Consider the following 14459-nt stretch of genomic DNA (forward strand, 5'->3'; position numbering starts at 1 on the left):
TCATCACAATTAAAATAAATAAACAAACATTTAGCTATTTTTTCTCAATTTTCAATTACCACAGAATTATTGTAATATCCAAAGTGGACAATAAGCACAAATCTAAAAATCATACTTCTGGCTCCGTAGAAACACACTTAAGGTTTTGTGTGTGTGTGTGTGTGTGTGTGTGTGTGTGTGTGTGTGTGTGTGTGTGTGTGTGTGTGTGTGTGTGTGTGTGTGTGTGTGTGTGTGTATAGATAGATCGATCACTTTGTTTCTCCAGCGATCAGTCCAATGGTGGACCTGGAGGAAGACATGTGGTGTCGAAACATGTCGTCCATAAGGGATTGAATGTATGCAATATTCTAACTGAAGAAATCTGGAACTTTTTAATGGATAAATAAAAGGTATATTTTACTCTACCATTGGACCGATCGCTGGAGAAACAAAGTTTTTTCTTTACATGTGTGGATTTATCCCAATCCGTTTTCCGTGCGAACTGTAACCACAGGTTGGATGTATTCCTGTTTCTTCAAAGCGGTAAGGCCTCTTTCACACTTCAGTCTTTTGGCGTCAGTCTGAAACCGCCATTTTCCTCCAATAGCGGATCCGCCATTTTTTTGGGCGGATCCGCTATTTTCCCATAGACATGCATTAGCGACGGATTGTGGCGGATGGTCGTCCGTTCTATCCGCCATGTGACGGATCCGTCGAAGTTTGGCGGACGTTGTCTAGACATTGACGGACATTATATCGTTTTTTTTGTCTGCGCCGAAATGGCAGTTCGCGACGGATCCGTCGCGTCCGCCATTCCATAGAATGGCCGCCTATGGGCGACGGATCCGTCGCGACCGTCATTTCGGCAGATCCGTCGCCCCAATCCGCTTTTTCAATTGCGCATGCTCCAAAAAGTAGATACTTTTCCTAGACAACCCCCAAGTAACTGATCCGTCAAAAAAAACGGATCAGTTAGAACCGTTTTCTCAACAATTGTGACGGATCCGTCACTATGTCGGAGCTGACTGACGCCAAACAACTGAAGTGTGAAAGAAGCCTAAGCTGGCTTTGCCAAAAACTCACTATCTATCCCGCATATACTCGAGTATAAGCCGACCCCCCTAATTTTGCCACAAAAAAACTGGGAAAACTTAATGACTCGAGTATAAGCCTAGGGTGGAAAATGCAGCAGCTACCGGTAAATGTCAAAAATACAAATCGATACCAATAAAAGTAAAATTAATTGAGACATCAGTAGGTTAATTGTTTTTGAATATCCATATTGAATCAGGAGCCCCCATATAATGCTCCATACAGTTCATGATGGGCCCTATAAGATGCTCCATACAAAATACACCCCATATAATGCTCCATACAGTTTATGATGGGCTCCATAAGATGCTCCATACAAAATACACCCCATATAATGCTGCACAAATGCTGATTATGGCCCCATAAGATGCTCCATACAGACATTTGCCCCATATAATGCTCAACAAATGCGGATTATCACCCCATAAGATGCTCCATACAGACATTTGCCTCATATAACGCTGCACAAATGCCGATTATGGCCCCGTAAGATGCTCCATACAGTCATTTGCCCCATGTAATGCTCCATAAATGCTGATTATGGCCCCATAAGATGCTCCATACAGTCATTTGCCCCATGTAATGCTCCATAAATGCTAATTATGGCCCCATAAGATGCTCCATACAGTCATTTGCCCCATGTAATGCTCCATAAATGCTAATTATGGCCCCATAAGATGCTCCATACAGTCATTTGCCCATGTAATGCTGATTAATGCTCCATGCAGTCATTTGCCCCATGTAATGCTCCATAAATGCTGATTATGGCCCCATAAGATGCTCCATACAGTCATTTGCCCCATGTAATGCTCCATAAACGCTAATTATGGCCCCATAAGATGCTCCATACAGTCATTTGCCCATGTAATGCTGATTAATGCTCCATGCAGTCATTTGCCCCATGTAATGCTCCATAAACGCTAATTATGGCCCCATAAGATGCTCCATACAGTCATTTGCCCATGTAATGCTGATTAATGCTCCATGCAGTCATTTGCCTCATGTAATGCTCCATAAATGCTGATTATGGCCCCATAAGATGCTCCATACAGTCATTTGCCCCATGCAATGCTCCATAAATGCTGATTATGACCCCATAAGATGCTCCATATAGTCATTTGCCCCATGTAATGCTCCATAAATGCTGATTATGGCCCCATAAGATGCTCCATACAGTCATTTGCCCAATATGCTGTTGCTGCGATAAAAAAACAAACAAAAAAAAAAAATCACATACTCACCTCTCGTCGCTCAGGCCCCCGGGCACTTGCTATACTCACCTGCTCCCCGTTCCACCGCCGCTACGTTCCCCGTCCACTGCACTGACTGCTCAGGCAGAGGGTGGCTCGCACACTAATCACGTCACCGCGCCCTCTGACCTGAGCGTCAGTGCAGAGGATGCAGGAGACGCAGCAGCGGCAGGTGACGGTGGAACGGCGAGCAGGTGAAAATCGAGCACTACTTATATTCACCTGCTCCTGGCGCGGTGTCCCTGCTTCCCCGGCAGCTTCTTCCTGTAGTGAGCGGTCACATGGTACCGCTCATTACAGTAATGAATATGCGGTTCCACCCCTATGGGAGCGGAGTCGGGTCCATATTCATTACTGTAATGAGCGGTACCATGTGACCGCTCACTACAGGAAGAAGCTGCCGGCGCTGGACCGCGCCAGGAGCAGGTGAGTATGCTTAGACAACTGCCACACCACCTCCCCTGCCAACCCCTGGGTATGGCTCGAGTATAAGCAGAGGGGCAATTTCAGCCTAAAGAAAATGGGCTGAAATTCTCGGCTTATACGGTGTGTGTGTGTGTGTGTGTGTGTGTGTGTGTGTGTGTGTGTGTGTGTGTGTGTGTGTGTGTGCGTGCGTGCGTGCGTGCGTGCGTGCGTAGATATATATATATATATATATACATACACAGGTCCTTCTCAAAAAATTAGCATATAGTGTTAAATTTCATTATTTACCATAATGTAATGATTACAATTAAACTTTCATATACTATAGATTCATTATCCACCAACTGAAATTTGTCAGGTCTTTTATTGTTTTAATACTGATGATTTTGGCATACAACTCCTGATAACCCAAAAAACCTGTCTCAATAAATTAGCACATCAAGAAAAGGTTCTCTAAATGACCTATTACCCTAATCTTCTGAATCAACTAATTAACTCTAAACACATGCAAAAGATACCTGAGGCTTTTAAAAACTCCCTGCCTGGTTCATTACTCAAAACCCCCATCATGGGTAAGACTAGCGACCTGACAGATGTCAAGAAGGCCATCATTGACACCCTCAAGCAAGAGGGTAAGACCCAGAAAGAAATTTCTCAACAAATAGGCTGTTCCCAGAGTGCTGTATCAAGGCACCTCAATGGTAAGTCTGTTGGAAGGAAACAATGTGGCAGAAAACGCTGTACAACGAGAAGAGGTGACCGGACCCTGAGGAAGATTGTGGAGAAGGACCGATTCCAGACCTTGGGGAACCTGAGGAAGCAGTGGACTGAGTCTGGTGTGGAAACATCCAGAGCCACCGTGCACAGGCGTGTGCAGGAAATGGGCTACAGGTGCCGCATTCCCCAGGTAAAGCCACTTTTGAACCATAAACAGCGGCAGAAGCGTACTTTTTTCTGATGAAAGCAAATTTTGCATGTCATTCGGAAATCAAGGTGCCAGAGTCTGGAGGAAGACTGGGGAGAAGGAAATGCCAAAATGCCTGAAGTCCAGTGTCAAGTACCCACAGTCAGTGATGGTGTGGGGTGCCATGTCAGCTGCTGGTGTTGGTCCACTGTGTTTCATCAAGGGCAGGGTCAATGCAGCTAGCTATCAGGAGATTTTGGAGCACTTCATGCTTCCATCGGCTGAAATGCTTTATGGAGATGAAGATTTCATTTTTCAGCACGACCTGGCACCTGCTCACAGTGCCAAAACCACTGGTAAATGGTTTACTGACCATGGTATTACTGTGCTCAATTGGCCTGCCAACTTTCCTGACCTGAACCCCATAGAGAATCTGTGGGATATTGTGAAGAGAAAGTTGAGAGACGCCAGACCCAACACTCTGGATGAGCTTAAGGCCGCTATTGAAGCATCCTGGGCCTCCATAACATCTCAGCAGTGTCACAGGCTGATTGCCTCCATGCCACGCCGCATTGAAGCAGTCATTTCTGCCAAAGGATTCCCGACCAAGTATTGAGTGCATAACTGAACATTATTATTTGATGGTTTTTTTGTTTGGTATTAAAAAACACTTATTTGATTGGTCGGGTGAAATATGCTAATTTATTGAGACAGGTTTTTTGGGTTATCAGGAGTTGTATGAAAAAATCATCAGTATTAAAACAATAAAAGACCTGACAAATTTCAGTTGGTGGATAATGAATCTATAGTATATGAAAGTTTAATTGTAATCATTACATTATGGTAAATAATGAAATTTAACACTATATGCTAATTTTTTGAGAAGGACCTGTATATATATATATATAGTCATTTTCTGATGACATTCCTTCAAGTAGATTCACAAGAGAAAGCTTCAGCAGGGCAAAGGGACACCTCACTTCTGCAGTGCCGCCTCTCAGCACTTCACGCCCCAGCAGTGCCGCAGACTCAATGCCTAACACCCCAGCAGTGCCACAGACTCAACCTCACACCCTAGCAGTGCCGCCGACTCAATGCCTAACACCCCAGCAGTGCCGCAGACTCAACCTCACACCCATGCAGTGCTGCAGGCTCATAACCTCACACCCATGCAGTGCTGCAGACTCAACCTCACACCCCAGCAGTGCTGCAGACAGGGCAGAGGGACATCTCGCACCCAGGTAGAGCTGTAAGGCTGTGCTCCTCACACCCCAGCAGTGGTACACCTCACACTTAGGCAGTGCTGTAGACTGTACACTTTACACTACATCAGTGCCAGGAACCGGGCGGAGGGACACCTTGCATCTCACTTAGTGCTGCAGAAGGAAGCCTTGTACACAGCAAGAGTAGAGAAGATCTGCAGGTCCCTGGGGCAGCCACTTCAGCATTTTGTAGCCACTGGACGAGAGCCCCGCAAACCACCGTTTACCTGCAGCATACCCAACGCCTCTTCTGGCACTCTGATGAGAAGACGGACTCAGGTCTGACCGCCATAATCTACCCAAGTAGCTGCTAGAACAGAGTCCTAGAAATCTTTGTGATCAACTCTAATCAGCAGTTGAGCAGGGACGTTGGCCAATCCCACTTCTTAAACTGACATCTTTACTCTTTTTATAAAGCCTGGGGAAAAAACAAAACTAACACAGAGCCTGGGCTTCTACTGTCAGAGAACTATGAATCTGGAAACATTTTAAGTAAACGAGAATTTCACTGGTCTGCCTTCACCAGTCCTATAAAACAGAAGAGGAGAGCCGCACAAATGTACAACCACCCCGTCATTTCTCTAACTAGATGAGGGGCCGCATCACCAGACAGGACGGCCAGTCTCAGCAGAAGTGCCGCTCCCAGAAATGAGGTGCAGATAATTGTATGGCAGCACCAATTTGACACAGACGTCTTACTTTAATCCTACCTCCCGCATCGACCACTAAACTCGCAGGATGACACACAGAAGCCATTGAATATGCTGCAGCCTTCTATGCCCAATAGGATACCATGGCTACATCTGTACATAGATCATTTCAGTTATGACCTGTATCTTATTATTTCCATCCCTTCCCATTATCAGATACCTCTATAAGGATAACTTCCAAAGCAATAGCAGTGTCTGCTGCCATGAACCAACCCAATACATACCGTATTTTTCGGACTATAAGACATTTTTTCCCCAAAATTTTTGGGGGAAAGTGGGGATGCGTCTTATAGTCGGAATGTACTTACAGTTATCGTGGTGGCAGCAGGAGTCGGGCGATTCTTCTGGTGGTCCAACAATGCAGGGCAATGATCTCGCTCTCATCCCAGCCTGGTGCTGCAGGTTTGGCGGTGCGCGGGGCTCCAGCGACATTTTGTGAAAGCCTGGAGGCCCCGCACTTCTATTGCCTTGATGCTCTGGCCTCTAGGAAAATGGCCACCGGAGGCTGCACATGCACAGATTGAGATGTCGGCTCAGAGTTCTCGTCTCCTGAGATCTCGTTGCAGAGATCTCAATCTGCGCATTTTACCCTAAGGCCACAGCATAGAGGCAATAGAAGTGCGGGAGCTTCGGGCTTTCACAAAATGTCACCGTAGCTCCCACACCACCGAGCACCGCCGTACCTGCAGCACTGGGATGGGATTTCCCGGAGACCACCATATCGCAGCAATGCATGTGCGGGGGCTCTGGGCTTTCACAAAATGTTGCCGTAGCCCCACCGCACCTGCGCACCAGTCCGGGTCATATCGCCAAACACCCCCTGAGACTCTGCTCCACCAGCGCTTAAGGTCCCCCCCCCCACGGGGTAAGCTGAATTCAGGACTGTAAGACGGACCCCCATTTGATGCATTAATTTTTTTTCCCCCATTTTCCTGCAAATTTGGGGTGCGTCTTTTAGTCTGAAAAATATGGTAATTACAGTCATAAGGTACAAAGTGACTCTCCTACAAAACAAGGGTAGTGAAAAGGTTAACGCCAACCAAGCACCACACAGATATTTTTTCTGTCCTTTGTTCATCCCTCATATTTTAGGAGACTGAACACTGAAATAAGACAAACAGTTCTGGGAATTTTCTGTATAATTGCTACTTACCTGTAAACAGGAAAAAAATTAAAACCATGATCATCGTGTACCCAAAGTACAAAATGGTGCTGGCAGTTCCTGTGATTTGAAGCTTAGAAAAGAAATAATGAACCGCGTAGATAAAGAGATAAACAGCGGTGAATCCGCTCGTTAGGAAGGACCGCCACCACCAATGGTAATCCTGCACGGAAAAAGGAAAAAAACAAGGTGTTACAGACAATTTGGTGTTTATTTCCACAGGTTTGTGAAGATAAAAAGAATATATAAATGAATAATAAAATAAAGCCTATTCTGTCAAAGCAAAAAATGTACAAATATGCTGTTTAATATTACAGGAGTCAAAAAGAATCACACAAACGCAATATATTTACAAAAAAAATTAAAATTATTCTGGTGTATTCCTAACCTATGTAAACATGCAGATGCATGTAGTGCTCGGTATAACGCGAACATAAAGGTAGATCTCGAAACTAGATCACCCAGTTAGATATAGAGCCATCTGACTGACCGGCAACAAAGCAATGAATCAAAATAGGTCAAACCGACTGGAAGTTGTAAGAAACATTACTGGATCAGAGGAGCTAAGACTCAGGATGCGGAAACTGCTCCGGCTATACTGCAAACCTCGCAGTGGCCATATTTATAGCAGGTTATCCTTCAAATCAGTTTCTTTTGTCTTTGACAAGTGATGAGCGAACGTGCTGGGATAAGGTGTTATCTGTGCATGCTCGGGTGCTAACAGTGACTTCGACGTGCTCGAAAAACATGTTCGAGTCCCTGCGGCTGCATGTCCCGCAGCTGTTAGCCTCATGCAGGGATTACCTGTCAAACAGCCGCAAGATATGCAGCCGCAGCGATTCAAACATATTATTCGAGCACGCTCAAGTCACTCAGTTAGCACCCGAGAATGCTCGGATAACACCTTATCCAAGCAAGTTTGTTCATCACCATTTGGCACCTTAAGAAAAACAAACAAAAAAAACCCCTTTCTGCTGAGAGTTAAGGTACCGTCACATTAAGCGACGCTGCAGCGTCGCTTTTTCGTCGTTGTGTGGTCGCTGGAGAGCTGTCACACAGACAGCTCTCCAGCGACCAACGATGCCGAAGTCCCCGGGTAACCAGGGTAAACATCGGGTTACTAAGCGCAGGGCCGCGCTTAGTAACCCGATGTTTACCCTGGTTACCAGTGTAAATGTAAAAAAAAAACAAACACTACATACTTACATTCTGGTGTCTGTTGCGTTCCCCGGTGTCCGCTTCCCTGCACTGTGTATGCGCCGGCCGTAAAGCAGAGCGGTGACGTCACCGCTGTGCTTTGCTTTATGGCCGGCACTGACACATTCAGTGCAGGAAGCTCTGAGCAGCAGCGCGGACGCCGGGGGACGTGACAGACATCAGAAGGTGAGTATGTACTGTTTTTTTTTTTTTACTTTTACAATGGTAACCAGGTTAAATATCGGGTTACTAAGCGCGGCCCTGCGCTTAGTAACCCGATATTTACCCTGGTTACAAGTGAACACATTGCTGGATCGGCGTCACACACGCCGACTCAGCGATGTCAGCGGGTGATCCAGCGACGAAATAAGGTGCTGGCCTTCTAGCTCCGACCAACGATGTCACAGCAGGATCCTGATCGCTGCTGCGTGTCAAACACAACGATATCGCTATCCAGGTCGCTGCAACGTCACGGATCCCTATCGTTATCGTTGTTAAGTTGTTCAGTGTGAAGGTACCTTTACTCAAAAAAAAAAAAAAAATAGACAAAAAACAGGCACAAAGGCAATAATGAATCAGGACCTTAGTGTTTTAAAGAGTAGCAGCTCATCTGACCAAATAGTGTTTAATACAGCTTTTACACACTCCCATCAGTCCAGTCATGTCTTCCTATTTTGATCAATTGCAAGTATGAGCTCCAAGTCATTCCAAGAGTAAAACTAAAAAAATGACTAAGCTATTCTATGGCAACAATGGCACAGCCTAGATAATAGAAATAAAAAAAAAAACACGAAGCCAAAAAAATTCATCCATTCTGTAATGGGGCAGTAATGTTCCCCAGGGGCTGGACTTTACGTAACATGCAGTAAAAGCCTGCATTGGTTTGGGTGCCGAATGGCCCATTTAATCTTTAAAAAAAAAAAAAACACAACAGTTTAATGTGCTCTACGAATATAAAAAGTACCTCTGCACATAGATGGAAGTAACAAAGCAAAATAGTGGCCTCTGAACAAGTGATCAGAAGGATTATGAATACCAGAAACAGGAAACCGAACATATAGTACATTTGATGAGACCTACAAAACAAAATACACACCGTGAAATAGACATAAGAGCGAACACAGAAGAGTCCATGGTGCTCATACTCCGACCATGATGTGAAGCAGACGGCACAAGGCAGATCGATATAATGCAGCGAATATTGTAGTGTGAAACACAGGACGGAAAACTTACTACGAGTACGTGCGCTGCCCTGCAGGACAACTACACCTCATATGGATAGCTGGATTTACCCAGATGACACTAACCAGCTACAGAAATACGAGAACTCAGTAACATGCATGCAGGCTGCAGGAGAGCCGGGCCGATCGCTCCACCGAGACGTGCCGGCGGCCTGCTGTGCCCAATGAGTCAGGGCTTGCGTGGCACAATGAGCCTGGTATTTTCACAGCTATGCTGTATGACAAACACCATATTAATGATCAGCTATGCATGAGTGCCGATGACATAGGAGGCTGTACTGTGCCGCTCTGCCACGCTCCATGCATGGATGTGCCCAGCAAATCTGTAGTCATACAGGATGGGAGCCCTATAGGTGGGGGTATAAAGAGAGCCCTCACTGTACATCGGCAGTCCCTGGTAGCAATAGACAGGGACCAGGGCTGGACACAGTTGTGACCAAAACAACCAAATTCCTCCCCCATTAGCAATATTTACAAATAAACCAGTTAAAAACAAAGCATTTAGGCAGCTGAACACAACTAATTACCAGTGGGCTCTCCAAATTCAGCACAAAATGCCATTTTTACTGACTACTGCATTCTCAGAATTATTCATCTGTTCATGCCAACGTCTTTAGTACTTTGTACAGATCTTCTGGGTGTTCTGACCTGCTGCAAATGTAATGCTCATCGTAACACCAGGTTCTGGCACGTTCCTGAGGAATCATTGTTCGCCTCCAGTTCATTAATATTCGAATTCCACAGATTTTAAGTCAGGCGACCGACTCCACTCCAGAATTTTCCAGGACTTCTGAAATCAAGCGGAGGTGGACTTTGAGGTATGCTTGATTTTTCTGATAGAAGGTCCCATGAAGTACACGCTTCAGCTTCCTCACAGCTCCCATGATTTCCTGACACTTGATTGAATCCATCGCGTTCTCCACATGCTGCAGGTTTGCAGCGATAGAGGAAGCAAGCAGCTCTAGAACATCACAAAGCCAACATCATGAGTCACAGTAGGCACCACCGAGCTTCACTGCAGGTATCACCGAGCCAGCACCGTGCTTCACTGTAGGCATCACCGAGCCAACACAGTGTTTCACTATAGGCATCACCAAGCTATCACCATGCTTCACTGTAGGCAGGGAGTTCTTTGATTGGCTGCAGCAGTCAAGTGATAAAGAATCTCATAGGAAAAACCACGGTCTGTGTCCCCCAATGAGGCGAAGGAGAAACATCAAATGATGCTGCCAACTATATGTCTCTAGGAACATTGAATGCCTTTGTATCTTTATTTGCTTTACCTTTAATTATTGTATTATCATTAACTATGTTACAAATTACTGTTGTATATGAACATCTGAATTGTAATGTGCTGCGGAATATGTTGGTGCTATATAAATATTATTCTATTATTCCCTTGCTTGTACAGGGCAGTGATCGCTTAACTTTTTGGACCACTCGCTTGACAACCTGAGAATATTAGTGAGCTGTAGACAATCTACGATTCCTCAGGAACACTGCCAGAAGCTGGTGTCTGGCTAGGCATCACGGATGCAGCAGCTCATAACAGCCAGAGGTGCTTTACTAAGTATTAAAGATGCTTTCAATAAAGGGTTGAATACTTCTGAGACAGCAGTAGTCAGTAAAAGCGTCATTTTGTGTGTAATTTGGAGAGTCCACTTGTAATATTAGTTGCATTCAGCCATTTACTTTGTCCTGGTTTAAGAACAGCAGAAAGTTTGTAAAATGTTACTAATAAAATTAATTTGCAATGAGGATGAATAAGGTTGATTGCAGCTGTATTAGAAATATACAAATTACATTTTTAATAATAATATTTATCCAAAATAATTGAATCACCCACTGTGAATAATGATGGAGAGGTAAATGTGATTAATTAACCCAAAGTACTTCAATACATGAGTTACATGCTGACTGTCGCCATTAATTCCCACAGTGCCCAACGCTGAAGATACCAATTATACATCAATATACAGAAATACAATTGTGCTTTTGATACAAGTGAAGATTGCAAGCACTTACCAAATGCTGTTAAGAATGAAAAATAGCTGAATAAAAATACATCCGAAAGGTAAAATTCCTCCCATGATAATTCCCGGGAATGGTTTGGTAAAAAAAGACTGTGTGGGAACCTGACGAGGGATTTGGTTCGTGCGAACAGGATGTTCGACTGCCTAAGAAAATGCAAGTATGAAAGTCAGGTCTCTACACTAGAAAGCTGCCATTTCACTACCAGACATAAAATTCATAACATTGAACGAGTAGCCCACCGTTAAACCAGAGACCCCCACAGATCGCTCAACCACAGGGCGGAAGCATTCAGCCTATGCAAAGCAGTGCATGGACCCGTAGACTTTGTATCACCCTTGTACTCCTTGGTTTGAGGGATTGCAGGGAGTTTCCAGTCCCTGTCTCTCGATATCCAGAAGTGCTTTTGATATTTTTGTAGCATACGCCATTTAACAATTTTGTCAAAACATTCTCTTACTAATTGTCAAACATTGAACAGGAGCTGTACAATCAAATGTATAAACAGAAGTGGAAATTTTACTTGGGTCACAAGAACGAAAACTTCAAATCGCCAAAAGAACAATGACATCTAGTGTCCACATCAGATTCCTACAAAGAAAGTCACCTTACCTCAAGCAGAACTAACATTTTGATTGATGGGTTTTAGCTGCTGAAACACCAACCACAGAAGCGAAGGGAGAGAAACACTCAACGTGGGCATGATTTCTTTCCATGAGCCCCTAACACAGCTAACCAAAGTTCCAGTGGGTCAGAACTTAATGGAGAGGACTAGGGTTGAGCGAAACGGGGTCGGCCATGAGGTCGGCGATCTTCTGAATCTGGTATCGGAATTCCGATACCGAGTTCCGATATGTTTGCGATATCGGAAATCGGTATCGGAATCCACATTTAAGTGTAAAATAAAGAATTAAAATAAAAAATATTGATATACTCACCTCTCCAACGCAGCCTGGACATCGCCGCTGGTAACCGGCATCTTCCGTTCCTAAGAATGGCGCTTGAAAGACCTTTCGATGACGTCACGGCATGTGATTGGTCGCGGCCGCCCACGTGACCGCTCAGCGACCAATCACAAAGCCGTGACGTAATTTTCAGGTCCTAAATTCCTCATTCTAGGAATTGAGGACATGAGAATTACGTCACGGCTTTGTGATTGGTCGCTGAGCGGTCACGTGGGCCGCCGCGACCAATCACAAGCCGTGACGTCATCAAAAGGTCCTTCATGCGCTCATTCTTAAGAAGGAAGGCTGCCGGAAAGAAGCAGGGCGCGTCCGAGGGTGAGTATATACCTAATAGGAATATACTCACCCTCGGCTTCTTTCCGGCAGCCTTCCTTCTTAAGAATGAGCGCGTGAAGGACCTTTCGATGACGTCACGGCTTGTGATTGGTCGCGGCGGCCCACGTGACCGCTCAGCGACCAATCACAAAGCCGTGACGTAATTCTCATGTCCTAAATTCCTAGAATGAGGAATTTAGGACCTGAAAATTACGTCACGGCTTTGTGATTGGTCGCTGAGTGGTCACGTGGGCGGCCGCGACCAATCACAAGCCGTGACGTCATCGAAAGGTCTTTCAAGCGCCATTCTTAGGAACGGAAGATGCCGGTTACCAGCGGCGATGTCCAGGCTGCGTCGGAGAGGTGAATATATCAATATTTTTTATTTTAATTCTTTATTTTACACTTAAATATGGTTCCCAGGGCCTGAAGGAGAGTTTGCTCTCCTTCAGACCCTGGGAACCATAGTATCCAATTGCACTGCATTGGGTTTCGTGTTTCGGCCGACCCCGACTTTTTTATAGGATCGGCCGATTTCACTCGACCCGACTTTTGAGAAAGTCGGGTTTCGTGAAACCCGACCCTATAAAAATAAAAGTCGCTCAACCCTAGAGAGGACTAATCCTCTCTTTAGTTCAGGGGTGCAGTTGGGGCTGGTGGCATTCGCACTGCTGGCTTTAACTGCTCCCTCCGATGCTGTAAGTACAGGCAGTTTTGCTTCAGCATTGGAGGAGCACGGGGCATCTAAGCTGACCGGATCAGAGATGTCCTTCTGCTCCATACCTAGGAAGCAGGACATCTCTGAATGACAGTAGAGGTGGCCGAAAACCTATGCAATAAGCAGTAAAACTACAAGACTAAATCTATCCCTTCTTGAGCACAGAAAGTTTTTAATAAGAGGTAAACTGCAAAGCTGCTAGTTTTTAAAAGCCCTTTGCAATTTTAGCCAAGAAGTTGAAACAACTTCTTCTAATACAACTTAAAAGGCACTCGACTGAGCACTTGTGTCCCTTAGTTTCAGCAATTGTTGCCTCTTAGTGATGAGCATCGGGGTGCTCGGGTACGCAGCGAGCATCACTGGTGCTTGAGCGCCATGTTCAAGTTCCAGCCTCACATGTTTAACGGCTGTTAGGACAGCCAATAAACATGCAGGGATTGCCTTCCATACACTGGAAGGGCCCCCTCCCCCCATGTTTATTGGCTGTCCATCAACCACAAAACATGCAGGGCGCGAACTCAAACATGGCGCTCAATCACCAGTATTACTTGTTGCGTACCAGAGCATCCTAATGCTCACTCAAGTAGTGAGCACGCTCGCTCATCACTAGTTCCTCTATCAACACCCAGACCCCACTGATCAGAAGATCCGACAGGTCAGTAATTTTCTGAAAGGCCAGTTGTGCTGTAATCGTGCAGCAGCACAGACGCGTTGATGCATTTTACCAATAAACTTGGTTAAGGCTATAGTGCTGCCATTTAAGCCCCTCAAAAAAGCGCTTCAATAACATTTCATGTGAAGTAAAAACAATATGGCAAAATTAGAAGCATAAGCATTAGGTGCATATTCACACATGTGTCAGCAAGCTAGCCCAAGCGCAGTGATGGATTCGTGGGCCGTACATATTCACAGAGACACGATCCCGGTGCACATTCTGAGCAATCTTTCAGGAGACTCTGGCCATTTTGAGGATGCCTGGAGAAAGGGGCAGATTCTAAATACCAGATAAGAGGTGGAAGGATAAGTTTGCAGGACTCCAGTCCATCAGCCAAGGTCAGTAATTGACTCCTGGACGATCTGCGAATCTCCTTACATCATGATTGCGGTGTGATGCACGAATTTCACGACAGCCCGGCTGCTCAAAAGAGGAGCCAGGAGTGCAGGGAGGCAATAGATCTTACAGGCATACAGCCAACCATCTCTGGAT

The 14459-nt window shown here is 45.2% G+C and overlaps 1 protein-coding gene across 2 annotated transcripts in view; it reads right to left on the minus strand.

Moving 5' to 3' along the window:
- LOC143805709 (transmembrane 9 superfamily member 2-like) overlaps window positions 1-14459 on the minus strand; it is a 133380-nt gene that overhangs the window by 18148 nt on the left and 100773 nt on the right. For both annotated transcript variants that reach the window (XM_077285273.1, XM_077285271.1), the window contains 3 exons: window positions 11249-11400; window positions 8947-9058; window positions 6777-6948 (listed from right to left, as the gene is read on the minus strand). In XM_077285273.1, the coding sequence (XP_077141388.1) occupies window positions 6777-6948; window positions 8947-9058; window positions 11249-11400 (436 nt within the window). The remainder of the gene's footprint in view (window positions 1-6776; window positions 6949-8946; window positions 9059-11248; window positions 11401-14459) is intronic.

The sequence above is a fragment of the Ranitomeya variabilis genome, chromosome 2 (genome assembly GCF_051348905.1).
Source record: "Ranitomeya variabilis isolate aRanVar5 chromosome 2, aRanVar5.hap1, whole genome shotgun sequence".
Classification (NCBI taxonomy): domain Eukaryota; kingdom Metazoa; phylum Chordata; class Amphibia; order Anura; family Dendrobatidae; genus Ranitomeya; species Ranitomeya variabilis.